Genomic DNA, 15,374 nt, shown 5'->3' on the forward strand with positions numbered 1-15,374 from the left:
TTAAGTCAATCTCTTCCTACACCGGCATGGGAAGAGGATCCATCCTCCAGCTTTCTGATTTGATTTGTCACCACCAGGCACAGGTGCACTGTGTCTCAGTGAGTCCATCCTGGAGGAGTTACCATAGTGACAGCTCTAATGCACTACCTGTTTCCTTGATAAAAACAAAACTCTGCCCTCAGCACCGCAGATCTTTGTGGTGCTCGATGCTGAATTTTTAACGACAGGCAATAGTGTCAGCTGAATCTATCTCTAATCTGGAATCTGTCACACATGGCCACCACAGATGGTGCTTCATGCTCCACACACTGCTACTGAAATCATAGGGGTGACACAGGTTCTGCTCAATGTGAGGACTGAGAGAACCTGACTCTCAGATTCATATAATTAATATGTGTACTAATGTTAATAGGTACCAAAGATTCCTTTCTCTGATCACTAATTTTTCTTTCCCTCATCTTTGGGGCAAGGCATTCAGTTAGATCTATGCAGGTGTCATCACACTGTCACAGTAAAGTGGCAAATATTTTCTTAGAGCATTAGCACTATGTAAAGCCTGAGGAATGGAAAATATTCCTGCTCTCTTCAAGTTAATGAATTCTATATAATCATTCAATCATTTATAAGCAACACTTCTTATTAAGTATTGGGAAGTACTGCAGAGTTTTTAACTAATAGTTTTCATGGGTTAGAACATGAAAAAGAGCTTTAACAAATTCAGTAAAATACTGTGCCTTATTTCTAATGTCCAGTCTATGTAACACCTAGGATTGCTCTGGCTAAGCTCATTCAGAGAAAAATTAGCCTTCATATTTCCAAGTCTCATGTCAACTCATCAGTAATGTCCCAGTATGGCATCACTTTGCTTTTCATTCTCTAGAGGATCAGCATTCAAATGTGAGCTTTTGTCTCCTTACTATCTGCTGAAGGTTCTCCTCTTATTTTTCTGACCACAGTGGGGTGACATAAAAACTGTGTTTTGACTGCAGGAGCTGTTACTGAACCTCACACGTTGTAGGTAAATAGTGTCCAGCACTTTAAATAGCATAGAAGCTTCATACAGCAAAACAGTGAAGGCAGGGTAGTAAAATTCTAGTTCATACATAATTGCCTGTCCTCCAAGTGGTGTAGAAAGAGAAGAGAGAAGAGGGTTGGAAGAAAGGAAGCACAACAAGGATGCCTATGCATCCTGTCAGCCTTACTCCTTTTGAAACTTAGGGAAACTTGAAAAAGCCTCAGGATTACTTTAACTCATAAAACAGGACAGGGTATAACTGTCATGAAGAATATATGACTGTGTTCTGCACTGATTAGCTGTCTCTAAAAACATAGTAGATGATAAATCTAAATAGAGGAAATAAATAGAAACAAATTATGTTTGCTCAAAGTTCACTCAGTAGTTAACTATAACTTAACAATTGTTGCATTCCATGTAAGGATTACAGCATTTGGAACTAGATGTATTAAATTGCCTCTGAGTCATTTGAGAGACAAATCTATAGCTCACCATCTGTCCTTACAGGACATCTGTATCACTTTCCCTAAACTATTAACAAAGGATGGCAAATCTGTTTTCATTTCTGATCCCCTTTGTCAGGGTGCCCTAAATGATGTCTCATAAAAGCATTTCATAAGCTGACACTACAGAATCTGACTGGATGGAAAGGATAGGAGCAGGTGGATTTTCCACACTCGGACAAGTTGGGCCCATAGGAATCCCCTGGGGTTCAACAAGACCAAATTCCAGGTGCTGCACCTGGGTTGGGGCAACCCCTTGTATCAACACAGTCTGAGGGACAAACAGATCAAGAGCAGCTCTGCCAGGAAGGACTGGGGGGTGCTGGTTGATGAGAGCCTGGACATGAGCTGGCAACCTGTGCTTGCAGCCCAGAAAACCAATTGTAGCTTGGACTGCATCAAAACAGCGTGGCCAGCAGGTCAAGGGAGGTGATTCTGCTCCTCTACTCTGCTCTTGTGAGACCCCACCTTGAGTGTTGCATCCAGCTCTGGGGTTTCCAGCAGAGGAACAACATCAACCTGCTGGAGTGAGTACAAAGGAGGACCACCAAGATGATGAGGTGGATGGAGCTCCTCTCCTATGAGGGAAGGCTCAGAGAATTGGGATTGTTCAGCCTGGAGAAGAGAAGGCTTTGGGGCAACCTCATTGTGGCCTTTCGGTACCTGAAGGGAGACTACAAGAGAGCTGGAGAGGGACTTTACACAAGGGTGTAAAGGGGAGTGATAGGACAAAGGGGAATGGCTTCAAACTGACAGAGAATAGGTTTATATCAGATATTAGGAAGAAATTCTTTACTGTGAGGGTGACAAGACACTGGAACAGGTTGCCCAGAGAAGCTGTGGATGTCTCATCCCTGGAAGTGTCCAAGGCCAGGTTGGATGGGGCTTTGAGCAAACTGGTCTAGTGGAAGGTGTCCCTGCCCACAGCAGGAGGGTTGGAATCCTTGAGTTCCCTTTCAACACTGAGCTCCCATTCTGTGATTCTAGGATACAGAAACAACTGGGAAAAAAAGCATAACCACCATGCAGTGATCAGGAGGCTTATAACTTTGCCCATTATTAGCTGAAAAAATGCAAAATATTCTGTTTATAACTGTTTTATTACATCAGTTTTATAGCTGGGTTTTCTGACCTTGCTCATATCATGCTGTAGTGGTTGAATTACAAAATTAGTAAATACATACAATCTGCACACTGTGACTTAAAAACTAACTGTGCTGTGTCTTACTCTCTGTTTCTCTTCAGAGTTCCTTATGAGTGGGCTGGCAGCTAAATATTTGGTATTGAATAATGCAGGCAGCTCAATTCCAACGATGGTAATGTCCCAGCTGCGGACACATTTCCTTGGAAGAGTGGCTGATCCCTTGGAGGTAATTTGGTCTGCCCACAGTTCACCTTCTAATCCCTTCTTACAACCACCATCCAATTGACATTTACACTCCACTTCTTCCCACAGGTGGGAATAACAGTTGAAGGACTGCAGGAAATGTTTGCTAAAGGTTACTCTCCTGACAGGGACTGGGAGAATGACTACGACTTCAAGAAAATCCTGAAAACGGTAAATTCTGGGGGGAAAGAGGATCTCTGAGATATCACTTCCTCAAATGTTATGAAGAATTAGACTTTTTTCATCTTCTTGTGCAGCTCTCTGACTGGAAGGCATTCTCCAGTGACAAACCTTTTGCATCAGGTTACTTGAAGATGTTTGGCCAGGAGTTGTTCTTTGGTGGACTTGATAAAAACGCCATCCAAAATGCACTGCAGGTATTGTTTTGAAAATACCACCAGCCAAGAATCAAAAGCTCTAAAATTCTGCTTCTCTCACACATTCTCTCCCTTTTTCTAACTTTTTAATTCAAGGTTGGTGGATTTTTTTTTTGTCTTCAATATTAATCAAGGTAATTAAGGTCAAGCTCTGATCAGGATTAGTTACAATCATTGCTGGCAGAATTTCCCCTGAGGCACAGTTAATGACACAGATCATGATATTCAAGTTCTGCTTATTCAGGTGTGTTGAACTCTGTAATTTCAGGCATGGTACGGATCTGATGAAAAAACCCCTTCACTAAGGAGAATAATCAGTAGCCTTCAGAGTGGTGTAGGGAGGCAGTGGACCAAGGCTCTCCTGTCCTCTGAGATCCGTCGCATCGTGCCCACCTGCACGGGGTTCCCAACTGAGACCAGCTTCTATTACTCTTCCATCACAAAAGCAGCAGGAAATGGTAATATATCTCATTACTTGAGCAATCCAAACGTGCTTGCCAGGATTGGAGGGCATTTTTAACACTTTCTTTGCTTTCTCTGTAATAGTTCAAGCGCAGATTACACCTTCTCCAAAGTCTGATTTCAGACTGACTGAGTTGCTAAATGCCAACATCAGGCTGAGATCCAAAATGAGTCTAAGGTAAATATTTAGTATAAAGTAAAAGAATAATATTTTCGAGTGACAGAGGCCATAAAAATGCACCAGCTGCTTGCTGCCTGAACATAATTATACCCTCACTCTACCTTTTCAGCATGGCCAAGGAGATGACCTTTGTGATGGGAATCAACACACGCACGATCCAGGCAGGGCTGGAAGCACGTGCCAAAGTGGATGCTCATGTACCTGTGAATGTCGTTGCCACTGTCAATATGAAGGAAAAATACATCAAAATTGAAATTCCACCATGTAAAGATGAGACTGACATAATTAGCGTAAGGTAAGACACGGCACTTGGCACCTTTCTATGTAGCAAAGCACAGTCTTCGAAATAAACCAGAATATTTGCTTGGGGATCTTGGGTTTGACTTACAACTTGGATAACTGATGCTATGTGATGATTGGTGTGGTTTATGGTTATTTTAAATGAAGTGGCATGCCCCAAAGCTTTGCTTGCAAATACGTGTTGCTGCCTGTGGTCTTCACCTGGAAATCCTCCTTACAACTGTATCTCAATTGTTGAGATCCATAAGCTACTTGAAACTTAAATGACATAAAATTTCTATCTCGTTACAAATGTTTGAACTGGGGACAGTAGGTAAGATATAAGCCAGCTGAATCCTATCAGTTAGAACAGATAACCCATCTATATTTGCATTTTATGCCTTGAAGCATAGAGGATTTGATGTTTCTTGTGTTTTTACCTTGTTTTCCTGTGGCTGCCATTTGGTTTTCTTACCTGTTAGGTCTACTTGATTTATTATCAGTGCATGCAATTACAATACACTCTGGAAAACTGTTGTAGCCAGATGCCCAAACAAATGAAAACAGATGGAAATACAAGCACAAAGAGAGAGAGGAAACAGAAAGAGTATGTCCAAGGAATCAAAGCAGTAGACCAAACTTAGAAAACCTTCACACACATACATGAAAAACAACTGAGACAGACAAGCTGAAAAGTCATCACAAAGGAAAAAGCATCACTGACAAGAGAAGTCGGCTATTATACAATCCATTGAAATGTTAACAAGTTTCTGCTCTAGGAATGCAGCCATAACAAAAGAGCTCAGTGGCTTGATCCAGCTGCAATTAGCATCTGCAATTAGCATCCGTGGCTGCTGGCCCAGAGACGCTCTACAGGTCTCCTCAGTTTAGCCACCACTTGGGCTGATCATTGTTCTCCCTTGCCCTCCAACAGTCACAGACCATTCGACGGGTATTTGACATCACATCTTCCTCCCTAAGACAAGTCCTGCACTCCATCAGGTGTGACTGTAATAAGGCTCTCTGGGCAAAGCAGGGAGGGTCTCAGCATTTCATGCAACAAGAGTTAGCTGCAGGTTTTGTTTGGTTCAGTTTCTTGAGGAGGCCAGGACAGTCTGCTCCCAAGGTCATCAGGGAAGCAGGCACCCACTCTTACTAACCCTCACTGTTAAAGAGGGTGAGGAGGATATTAATGAACTCAGTAAGGATGCTGAACTGAAATGAGAATATTGAACACCAATACAGAGTTTAGAGCCTCAAGCAGAGCTACAAATATTAGCAGAAACCCCCCTGCAAAGCAAAACAAAAAATATTTTCCTCCTTTGACTTAAGGGGAAATCAAAGAAGGCACAAAGTAGGGTTAAATGCCTTGCCAGAAAGCAGAAAGCAAGTCAGTATCAGAAACATGGGATTGCAGCAGAGGAGCCCATGAGTTCCAGCCCAAGCCCTGCTCCAGACCCTGCAGCATTGCTATTTATAAAGTGAAGTAGTCACCTGGAAATAGCTCTATAATGCCAAGTATATGAGAAACCTAATACTCACTAGCTAACTTTTAGCACCATCGATTCCTCTCCAAAAAGCATTCCTGTTCATTGTTACAAAACAAATGGTCAGTACAAACCACACAGAGCAATGAAACAGCAGTGAGTGCAAGTAAAGGTGAAGCAATAACTAGAGAATATAACACTGAACCACATCACTGAGGGTGTCAAAGACCAAGCAAAGTAAAATCTTAAAGGTGTGAAGAGAAACAAGCAGCATGGTAGAGAGAAAAAGGATATATAGAGAGAGATATAGTCTACATAGAATGAGTCAAAAATTTTAGTTCAATATAGTCTTTCTCTTCCTTTTACATAGATCCATTAAATCATTAAAGAGTAAAGAACCAACTGAAGTCAATATTTTAGGGATATTGTGACACCTTCCTTTGTTAGCTTTCAGTCCCCCATCTAAAGAAATAGTTCTAGAAAACTATTGATCTTTCATTTGTTTGTGAGCTCTGTTCCAAATATTGCAGTGTTGGGCACTGTCTCAATGGTCAGCAGGTTACCTTCTACAGTACCATGTCATTAAAGCTAGGCAGGATGTGAGAGTATTTTCCCCTCCATCTCACATCCAGACACAGGAAAAAAACAGTCTTCAATAGCATTAACTTCATTTATATCCTACACACCATACAGGTGTCACAGCAGTGGGATTTATATAAATTTTCAGGAGCCTAAGAGAAATTCAGGCAAGCAATCACAGACTCTAAGTAAAAAAAAGTAATGAAAACTTTGGTCATAGAGAGATTGCATTCCCAAGACAAATCAGCACATTACGGACTCGACTCTCTCTATAGCAGAAATCAGAGCAAAATAATTAATCATGCTATGGGGCGAATATATAACATGTGTTTCAATTCAATCTTATCAAAGTTAAATTTAATTAAAAATAATGGTTATTTTTAAGGCTCTTTTAACATAATTGTTTAGTATACTACAGATGGCTACTTCAACATACTTTTAAACAAAATTTACAAGAAAAAGTAAAAATCAAATAAATTTCAGGGGAAATTAGAGCCCTGTGATTAAAGTATAAATATGGAGAGCTGCCAGAAAATGCACTTTGCTAATATATCACATATTCATAATAACAGGCTACTGAAGTATGTACACAATCTTGAATAGAGCTTGCATCATATGGCTTTTTTGCTTGTTTTAACTGTAGGATAAGCAGAAATTCCTTCACACGGGCATCTTTTTTATAAGATGAATTAGGAAATCACAACACTTTGCCCAACGTGCCACACCATGAGTAGCAGAAAATGCAGAGGAGCCAGAGCGCGCTGTGAGCTCGCGAGGCAGCGCCGTGTGTTTGGGGACAGGAGAGGGAAACAGCTCCAACTCTCTGTTTTTGTATCACTTTTGTACCAAGGTCAGGAGGAAGATGCGTAGGAAAGGCAGAAATTTTTGTTTCACCACAGCAGAAAGAGAGATAAAGGCCTGGCTGGGTGATTGCCTCCCGCTTCTCATTTATTCAGATGTGATGTCACGCTGAGCTTTAAAACCTGAGAAAATTTTTGGTTTGTTGATTGGGGTTTTTTTGTTTTAAGCAGACATTAAGTTTTTCTGTCCCCGTGTTAGGGATGTATGCAAGGCCACACTCTCTGAAACATCAGTGGGCCCAACATAGCTGAATTGCTTGTCCCTTACCCCTGCAGCGAGTTTGGCTTATATTACAGCACAGCTTCTTCTCTCATCCAAAAAATGCGCTAATACATATTGGAAAATCTCCTTTTTATTTTTTCTCCCTTGTGTGGGATCAGAGAGAACAGATTCTTTCATACCATAGCTTTAGGCCTTCTTTGTGACTGTTTTTTCTTGTTAAAGCACCGGAGCTGGCTCTTGTAGCCTATTTTTACCGTGCCGTGTGATTCTGCAGACATTGACATGTGTCACCTGTGATGCAGCTACATTTGTCGGCTCTCTGTGCTCAACAGGGAGGAATCGATCCTTCGCTTTCATTAGGTGGCAGGAGTAGACTATTGGCATAAAAATACTAAAAAAAAAAAAAAAAATTGGAAAAGAAACCCCAGGGCTTTCTGCTTGGAGATCCAGCCTGCAGTTCAGTGGTCATTTGAATTATTGAATGGGATTAAAATAAAACCGTGTCCCCTTTTTGTCTCTTTACCCAGATGAGCCATCTGAAATGCAAGTTGATTTGTATTTTCTTTTATCCCCTCAGCTTGTTAGGGAGAATATTTTATTTCAGATTCCATTCTTCAAGGTTCTCCTATCACCCAGCGTGGAGCGTTGCTGTCATGTCCTTATCTAAAAAAGGAGAGAAATGGAAAAGAAAACAAAGCCCACAGGTGACACACGTTTTATTGAGGTGTTCCACATGAAGAGCAATTGTGTGCTTTACACTGCACACAGCACGGTAGGAGCCTTCAAGAGGAAGAGAGGGCTATCAAATGAATACAAATTCATCTTTCAAATGGGTTAGATTGGAATTGCTCAGGCTAGTACAGTGTGGACCGTATTAAAATAGAGACCATTCTGAGACCATCTTTCCATTCACTGTCACAGCAGCCTCCTCCATGGGCAGACCACAAAAGCCCAAGGGCAAACAGACCAGCTCCATCCTTGACAAACAGCACGTGGGGACTTTTGAGCCGGATGTTAGTGCTGATAAATGGCTAATAAGGTAGAGTTAGCCCAGTGCTAATAGCTCTCTCAAAAGTGTTCAGCATTCCAGATGTTTCTCTGACTGAAAACAAAACTCATAATTATCACGGCGCTGTTACAAAGTCCGTAAAGAAGTGGGCTATGGAGCCAGGGGGTCAGGATATTCAGCCATGGGAACCTCAGCCTCGTTCTGCACCTTATATCACTTCTCCTGGATCCTGGCTAAGATACTTAGAGTTCACAACGCTGGAAACAAAGTACTGAACACATTTACATGAATAAGCTCTTAACCTTCCTACACATCTCTCTGTGATGTCTTGCCAAACCATGGCCAAGATCTGAGTACCAGTGAATTTAAATCCAGATGGAGACACTTTGATGATTTCAGGCTCCTTTCTTCAATTCTACTTTAATAAAAATTGCACAGGAAACAGTATTTAGTAGCCACCAGTCCCCAGGTTGTTTTTTGAAGTTATGGAAGTATTTTCCCTAATATAATGTCAAAAGAAATTAGAACTAAGCCTAGTGTAGTGAAGTCAAAGAAAATTAGTTTAAAAATTTAGAAGTCCAGATCAAAACAGGAGACTCAAAAAAGTAGTAATCCACAACCAGGCTCCTAAGTAGGTGCACTGTTGTTCCAGGAGTCAGGCTATGGAGATCTGACCAGCTGCAATGCTTTTAACCTGGACTAGTGATTCTAAAAGCCTGACTGAGCTATCTGCTCCTGAGATTGGTCTGTGTCTTTATTTACTCTTAGCAGTCCTTGAAAACACAACTAACAGGAAGGATGCTGTAAATATCTGTAAAGCAATTTGCAAGGTATGATACTTGCTGCTGAGTACGTGCTACAAGGCATTATTCAGGCCTTTTCCTCAGCAGTGCTTTATCAATACAGGTTTCCTCTAATGTTTATTCTGCAGGTCTAAGACATTTGCTGTCACACGAAATATTGGGGATTTGGCTGCTAGTAAGATGACTCCAGTTCTTCTACCTGAAGCAGTGCCTGACATAATGAAGATGTCCTTCGATTCAGACTCTGCGTCAGGCGAGACCGATAACATCAGGGTAAATGATGTAGTGTCTGACTATTCTTTTTTTGGCTTTTAATCAGTAGGGGACCATTTCTTTTCTCCATAGGAAAAGGCACAATTCATCTCCGTGAAGCAGTGCTGCTTCACTCAAACTAAGTCAGGTTCAATCTAATAACACAAATAGCCCTGTAGTAACATTATTTTAAAATCTGGAGTGTAATACATCAGGCTTGCAACACTTTTTCTAAAGCAAAAGCACTTCCTTTGGTAATTAATTTTACACTGCCATCTACAGGATAGGCCCACAATCTTTAAAATACTTTGCAACCATTATGCAAACATCACATTCCTGGGGTAGTCACAAATGTTCCTCAAGATGCTCCACTACTCAACCTGTAGAGATAAATTTAATGCTTTACAAGCATCCTGATTCGAGGAGGGATGGAAGCTTGTGTGTCAAGTCTGATGACTTCCTGAGCCTTGTTTCCATAAAAGCCAGTACAGGCTTTCTGAGATAGGCAGCACTGTGATGGCATTGCTGTGACAATTCATTCCATGGAAGACTGACAGAGGCGAGGAATGCACTGTCCTGTTCTGGTTTCATTGATGTCGTGCGACTCTGAAGGGTTTTCAGATAAAATAAGAGATGAACAGAGGACAAGTACAGCACTTTCCCATGGAGAAGTCAATAGACAAACGTGCCATCAGCGAGAGTAGTTTCCAATATCCTGGAACAAGCTACATTCTTGTGCTTTGTGCCTCTGTGCTGCCCTTCCTGAAAACTCAGCGTTCCGCTGAGCTCATTCTTAAATGAACAGCAACTGAACAATGGCACTAACCAGAGCATTTCCCAGCATCATTAGAAATTTCATTTTTTTGGTGGGGTTCATGCAAGTTTGGAATCTTGTGAGACATGATAAACTGAGTAAAAAAATTAATTGCCAACTTGAATTACATGAGAAGTCAAAGCTTATGATTATGTGTCTTTGCGTATTTGTTTCATTGCTTCAGGAAGTCATAGCTTTCATTTCATGGATTTGATTCCAATTTTAATTAATTTTAACTTGTTCTTCAGCAAGCATTGCTTAGTACATGTAAATTACATAGTTTTTAGTGGAAATATCTAATATATGATATGTTTTGACCATCTAATTGATATAGTATTATGTCAGACCTCAACTGACAGAATTTTCGTGGACATAGTTGAAAATTCTTGTCTCACCCAATCAGAAATCAAAGGAAAAAACTCCAGTCAGCCTAGAGCTCACTCGGTTTTATCAAGAACCTGTTAACACTAATACACCAGGAAAACAAAATTAAATATTTAGAATTAATTTGTAATATAATTTTCCATTCCTACAACCTGAAGCTCTTTTTACAGGAGATGGTCTAATCAACCGATTGAGATGATAATCTTCTCCAATTTAAAACCAAGTTGTCCCATGTCACGACCTTGCTGTCTTGAATAAACTGCTTCATTCCTCATGCACAGTACATGTAACTATTACCAAAACAGGATGCATAACATGCAAGTATTCCTCTTACTGTTGCCCAGTTTAACTTGACTTGTGTGCTACCTAATAGGACAGACAGTCTGCAGAGGATGTTTCATCAGGAAATCCCTTCTCTTTCGGACGCTCTTCTTCCCGAAAAAATCCGTTTGTTCAGTCCATGTGTTCCAATGCAAGTACATTTGGGGTTCAAATGTGCCTTGAGAGGAAAAGTGTGCATGCAGCATTTATCAAAAACGTGCCTCTTTATTACCTCGTTGGAGAGCATGCCCTGAGAATGAGCCTCAAGCCAGGTAAGTACGACTGCGCACAGAACAGAAAACAGTGGGTGAGTGGGTGTGTGTATACACACATACATGGTTTTTTCCTCCTTAGTACCACTAAAACTACCATTAGAAGTAGCAGGTCTGCCAGTGTTGGCAGCGGGCTCTGCTGGCAGCAGGAATCCAGTTCTCCTGATCGCCCGAGCAGCGATTTCCCGGCTCTCCCAGCAGTGCCACTCAGCATGGCCAGCCTCAAGCAGGGCTGATCTGTGCCTGCAGAGTGTGTCTGATGCATCCTGAATCATTGGATTTGGGATGCAAGCACGAAGCAATTGGACATGGGCAACAGATCTGATGCAGTGTCCTGTAGCTACATTCTAAAAACCCAGACTCTTAAAGGGAATTATGGATTAACTCTGCCAGGATCTAGTCCTTAATGTCTTAATCCACAATCATAAGAAATAAAAGCACAGCAGGCCACTGAATCTAGGTCTCCTAAGTATCAAACGAATGGCCTAGCCATTGGACCATTCTTTATGATTCAAGAATTGAGCCTCAACTCCTCTCTGATGCCTAATTCCCTAACCCATAGTGTTATCTTGTTAAGCAACCCAATTCATTTGACTTAAATCTGTTGATTACTCTGTTTATTGACTTGAAAAGAATCCAGTATCATAAGAATATTTTAAAATTTTGCTGCCAGTATGTGCTTTAGCTGTTAGAGAAAATTTTTAACAAAATTACTGAATACCGGTAATAATCATTAGGCATTCATATTTAAGACAAAAAAAGGCTAACTAAATTATGGGAAAATTGGGTTATTCTCTCATTTGGTTCCTAATACTAACAGTAATACTAATTGTCATGTAATTTCAGTTTACACAGAGGCACCTATTGAAAAAATACAAGTCACAATTCAAGCAGGAGACCAAGCTCCTACAAAAATGGTACGTCTGGTAAAATTTGAAGATCCAGAGGCACAAGCATCTTCCAGAAAAGAAGCAATTAAAAGATTGAAAAAAATCCTTGGTGACACCGATGACCAGGTACTGCTGTAAAATTCTAAATTTGTGGGAGACACTACACAAAGTTTAGTTATTTATATTTCTTTTACTAAATATCTTCCTTTGTTTAGACAATATTCAGAAATTGAAAAATATAAAGACAGGCTTTTGGGTACACTAGTCTTTCTGCAGGTCTTTTGTTTGCACTCATCTCTTCTGCAGGTGAAGAACATTAGAAAGAGCAGGTTGGTTTTGTAGGCTTTTCTGAAAACCTCTTGTAAGACATAAAATAGCTGTTGTGTGCCCGAGGGGTAGTCTGCTCTTTCCTGCTACTGCAACTGCACCAAAAGAGTCTGACACCCACCCTCACAACCTGCCACGAGATAGTAGGACAGTTACATGTAATTGTGTGGCCAACAACTCCTGCACATGTTGGTTATCAGAAGAGTGTTTTGGGTATTGTTCTGCCTACATGTGGTTTTAACACATTATTATGAATTTGCCTTTGAATTGTTGTGACGTGCTGCAGAGATGCTACCAGGAGTACACATTGTCTTCTAAGCAGAGATTCAGAAATCTCTGCATCTGATTTGACTCACGGTGTTTTGCAAGAACACAGCAAAGTAATTTTGTTTTGCCAATGCTACCACTGACCAGGGGACAAGAAAAGACAGAAGCTCATCGTCCAGTGCCAGCAGCACCAGCGGGAGCGCGGAGAGCACAACGAGCAGCCCCTCCAGCAGCGACTCTGACGGGAGAGCACCACAGGGAGGCACCCAGATGAATCTGAAAACAAGGCAGTCCAAAACCAAAGAAAAGAAATTCTACCCATTTGGGGACAGCAGCAGTAGCAGCAGCAGCAGTGGTAGCAGTAGCAGCAGCAGTAGTAGCAGCAGCAGTGGCAGTAGTAGTGATAGTAGTAGCAGCAAAAGCAGTAGTAGTAGCAGCAAAAGCAGTAGCAGCAGCAGTAGTAGCAAAAGCAGTAGTAGTAGCAGCAAAAACAGTAGTAGTAGTAGTAGCAAGAGCAGTAGTAGTAGCAGTAGCAAAAACAGTAGTAGTAGCAAGAGCAGTAGTAATAGCAAGAGCAGTAGTAGCAGTAGCAAAAGTAGTAGCAGTAGTAGCAGTAGCAGCAGCAAGGACAGCAGCAGTAGTAGCAGCAGCAAGGACAGCAGCAGTAGTAGCAGCAGCAAGGGCCGTAGCAGCAGAAGCAGTAGTAGCAGCAGCAAAGGCAGCACCAGAGGCAGCAGCAGCAGCAGCAGTAGCAAAGCATCTGGTATAAAGCATAAGGCTAAGAAGCAGTCCAAGAGCACACCATTTGCACGTGCCAGCGCTGCTGAAGGAGAGGGAAGTGTCCGTGAGCAGAAGCCCAAGCCAGGGAGTAGCAGCAGAAGCAGCAGCAGTGGCATCGGCAGCAGCAGCAGCAGCGAAAGCTCCGGTGCTTCCCGTGGTCACGGCACATCTGACAAACGAGCTGAGAGGGAACGTGTCCAGTCCCAAATTAACAGTCTCAGCAGTTATGACATGTCTACAGAACGGGTAAAATTTCTAATACTTTGACTTCTGCTAGGAGGTGATCTTGACTGAGCTGTACAGGTAATAACTTCTTTTGGAATTTTGCAGGAATTGCACCTTCCAAAAGTATACCGTCTCCGCTTCAGGTCTGCTCACATCCATTGGGTAGGTCCTTAATTCACTGCACATTGCTATGGTAGCCACAGTTGATATGATCAAGCACTTTACTGAAGGGCTTTGTTTGGGCCATTTCACTTGACCATTCCATACTGTCCAATAACAATACTGACAATGGCCAAAATCAGCAGATTTATTACAAAAATGCTGTTATACTACATCCTTTTGTTATTGCAGCACTTGCAGTCCTCAAATTTGGGTTAAGACACCTTTGCAGTAGATGATGTATAATGTAGCCAAAGCTGGATTAACAAAGACCATGGGGGAATTATAAACCAGCAGGATCTTCCTATGGGAATAGTTAGGTTCACAGTTTTTAGGCAATCATGGGCAAAATCATTAGGTATGTGGATTTTTTCAGAAACCAGATTCAGTATGCATTATGACACAAAGGTATTTTTAGTATATATTAGAAGGGTGATAATGTAGTGGTTTTGTAGATGTTACCTGTACAGTTATTATGTATCCTGCTTGTGAAAGAGGAAGATGATTTACAGTGTTTTTCATTAAATTGTAATATCTTTTTTTTTTCTGCATATGGATACATTTGACCACTTATTAAATGTCACTTTTCATTTTCCCTAGCATTAGACCTGAACAGTGTGACATTGCCATTTGCAAGCACTGTCTATGCAGCCTTCCTTTCAGCAGAGAGGCCCAGGTGGATCCAAGGCACATTCCTACCCAACGTACTTCATGTCTGTGTATGATAATAAAAATAACGCTCTAGATATGTCTGTTACCTATAAAGGGAATCTGAGATCTCTGGTTTTGATACTTACACTATAAAACTAGAGGCCATATCACAGATTTTTAACCTATTTTTATTTCACAGCATCCAGACCATAAGGGATCAAGCAGCTCATCATCATCTTCCTCTGAGTCGGGAAGCACCCACAGAAACAGCAGCAGCAGTAGCAGCAGCAGCAGGAGCAGGAGCAGTCATCTGAGCAGCAGCAGCAGCAGCAGCAGCAGCCACCACCATGGAGAAAATTCTGCCCACAGCTCAAGGAGAAGCAGAAGAGTCAGCAGCCACCAGCACAGCCACAGCTCCAGCCTGGGGCGGGAGGTACGACCACGTGTGCGGCTGCTGAGCAGCAGCTGGAGATGGGGTGGCACTGACCAGCTCAGGGCTGGGACACTAAAAGTCAAGTCTATAAACTGAAAATCAAAGTCCACTGAGATATTCTTCCCCCCCCCCAAAAAATATTTTTTTTCCAAATTCTCTTGCGTTCAGGCTTTTGTTTCCTGGTTTCTTTGGTTTATGACGCTTCATTTCTGAGGGCGTTTGCAGTATGGGGAAGCGTGGATTTGGAAATTATAAAAGTTGAAGGGAAGGGAGTTGTAAGTTAAAGGGGAGAGAATTTTATTTTCCCTATGAAAGCCCAGAATGCAAAATCAGCTGCATTCAGGTAAAAATGAGGAGGAAATAAATAACTCTGCCTAATTATTTTTTAGATGTAGACCGGAGGTCATGAGTTCATGCATTGTATAACTAAAATC

General features: G+C 41.6%; 1 protein-coding gene and 1 long non-coding RNA gene across 2 annotated transcripts in view; one reads left to right on the forward strand and one right to left on the reverse strand.

The window, feature by feature from the left end:
* The window catches only part of LOC127474798 (uncharacterized), a 652,309-nt gene that overhangs the window by 526,070 nt on the left and 110,865 nt on the right, over positions 1–15,374 (reverse strand). The gene's annotated exons all lie outside the window — the stretch shown is intronic.
* Positions 1–15,374, forward strand: part of LOC127474766 (vitellogenin-1-like) — a 43,285-nt gene that overhangs the window by 17,018 nt on the left and 10,893 nt on the right. The window contains exons 14-26 of the mRNA XM_051795991.1: positions 2,764–2,888; positions 2,975–3,076; positions 3,163–3,282; positions 3,551–3,740; positions 3,829–3,922; positions 4,035–4,220; positions 9,294–9,438; positions 10,989–11,208; positions 12,055–12,224; positions 12,840–13,269; positions 13,423–13,718; positions 13,803–13,859; positions 14,707–14,940. Of these exons, the coding sequence (XP_051651951.1) occupies positions 2,764–2,888; positions 2,975–3,076; positions 3,163–3,282; positions 3,551–3,740; positions 3,829–3,922; positions 4,035–4,220; positions 9,294–9,438; positions 10,989–11,208; positions 12,055–12,224; positions 12,840–13,269; positions 13,423–13,718; positions 13,803–13,859; positions 14,707–14,940 (2,369 nt within the window). The remainder of the gene's footprint in view (positions 1–2,763; positions 2,889–2,974; positions 3,077–3,162; positions 3,283–3,550; positions 3,741–3,828; positions 3,923–4,034; positions 4,221–9,293; positions 9,439–10,988; positions 11,209–12,054; positions 12,225–12,839; positions 13,270–13,422; positions 13,719–13,802; positions 13,860–14,706; positions 14,941–15,374) is intronic.

Source organism: Manacus candei, unplaced genomic scaffold, assembly GCF_025592945.1.
Source record: "Manacus candei isolate 608988 ecotype Guabito, Panama unplaced genomic scaffold, ASM2559294v1 h1tg000044l, whole genome shotgun sequence".
Lineage (NCBI taxonomy): Eukaryota > Metazoa > Chordata > Aves > Passeriformes > Pipridae > Manacus > Manacus candei.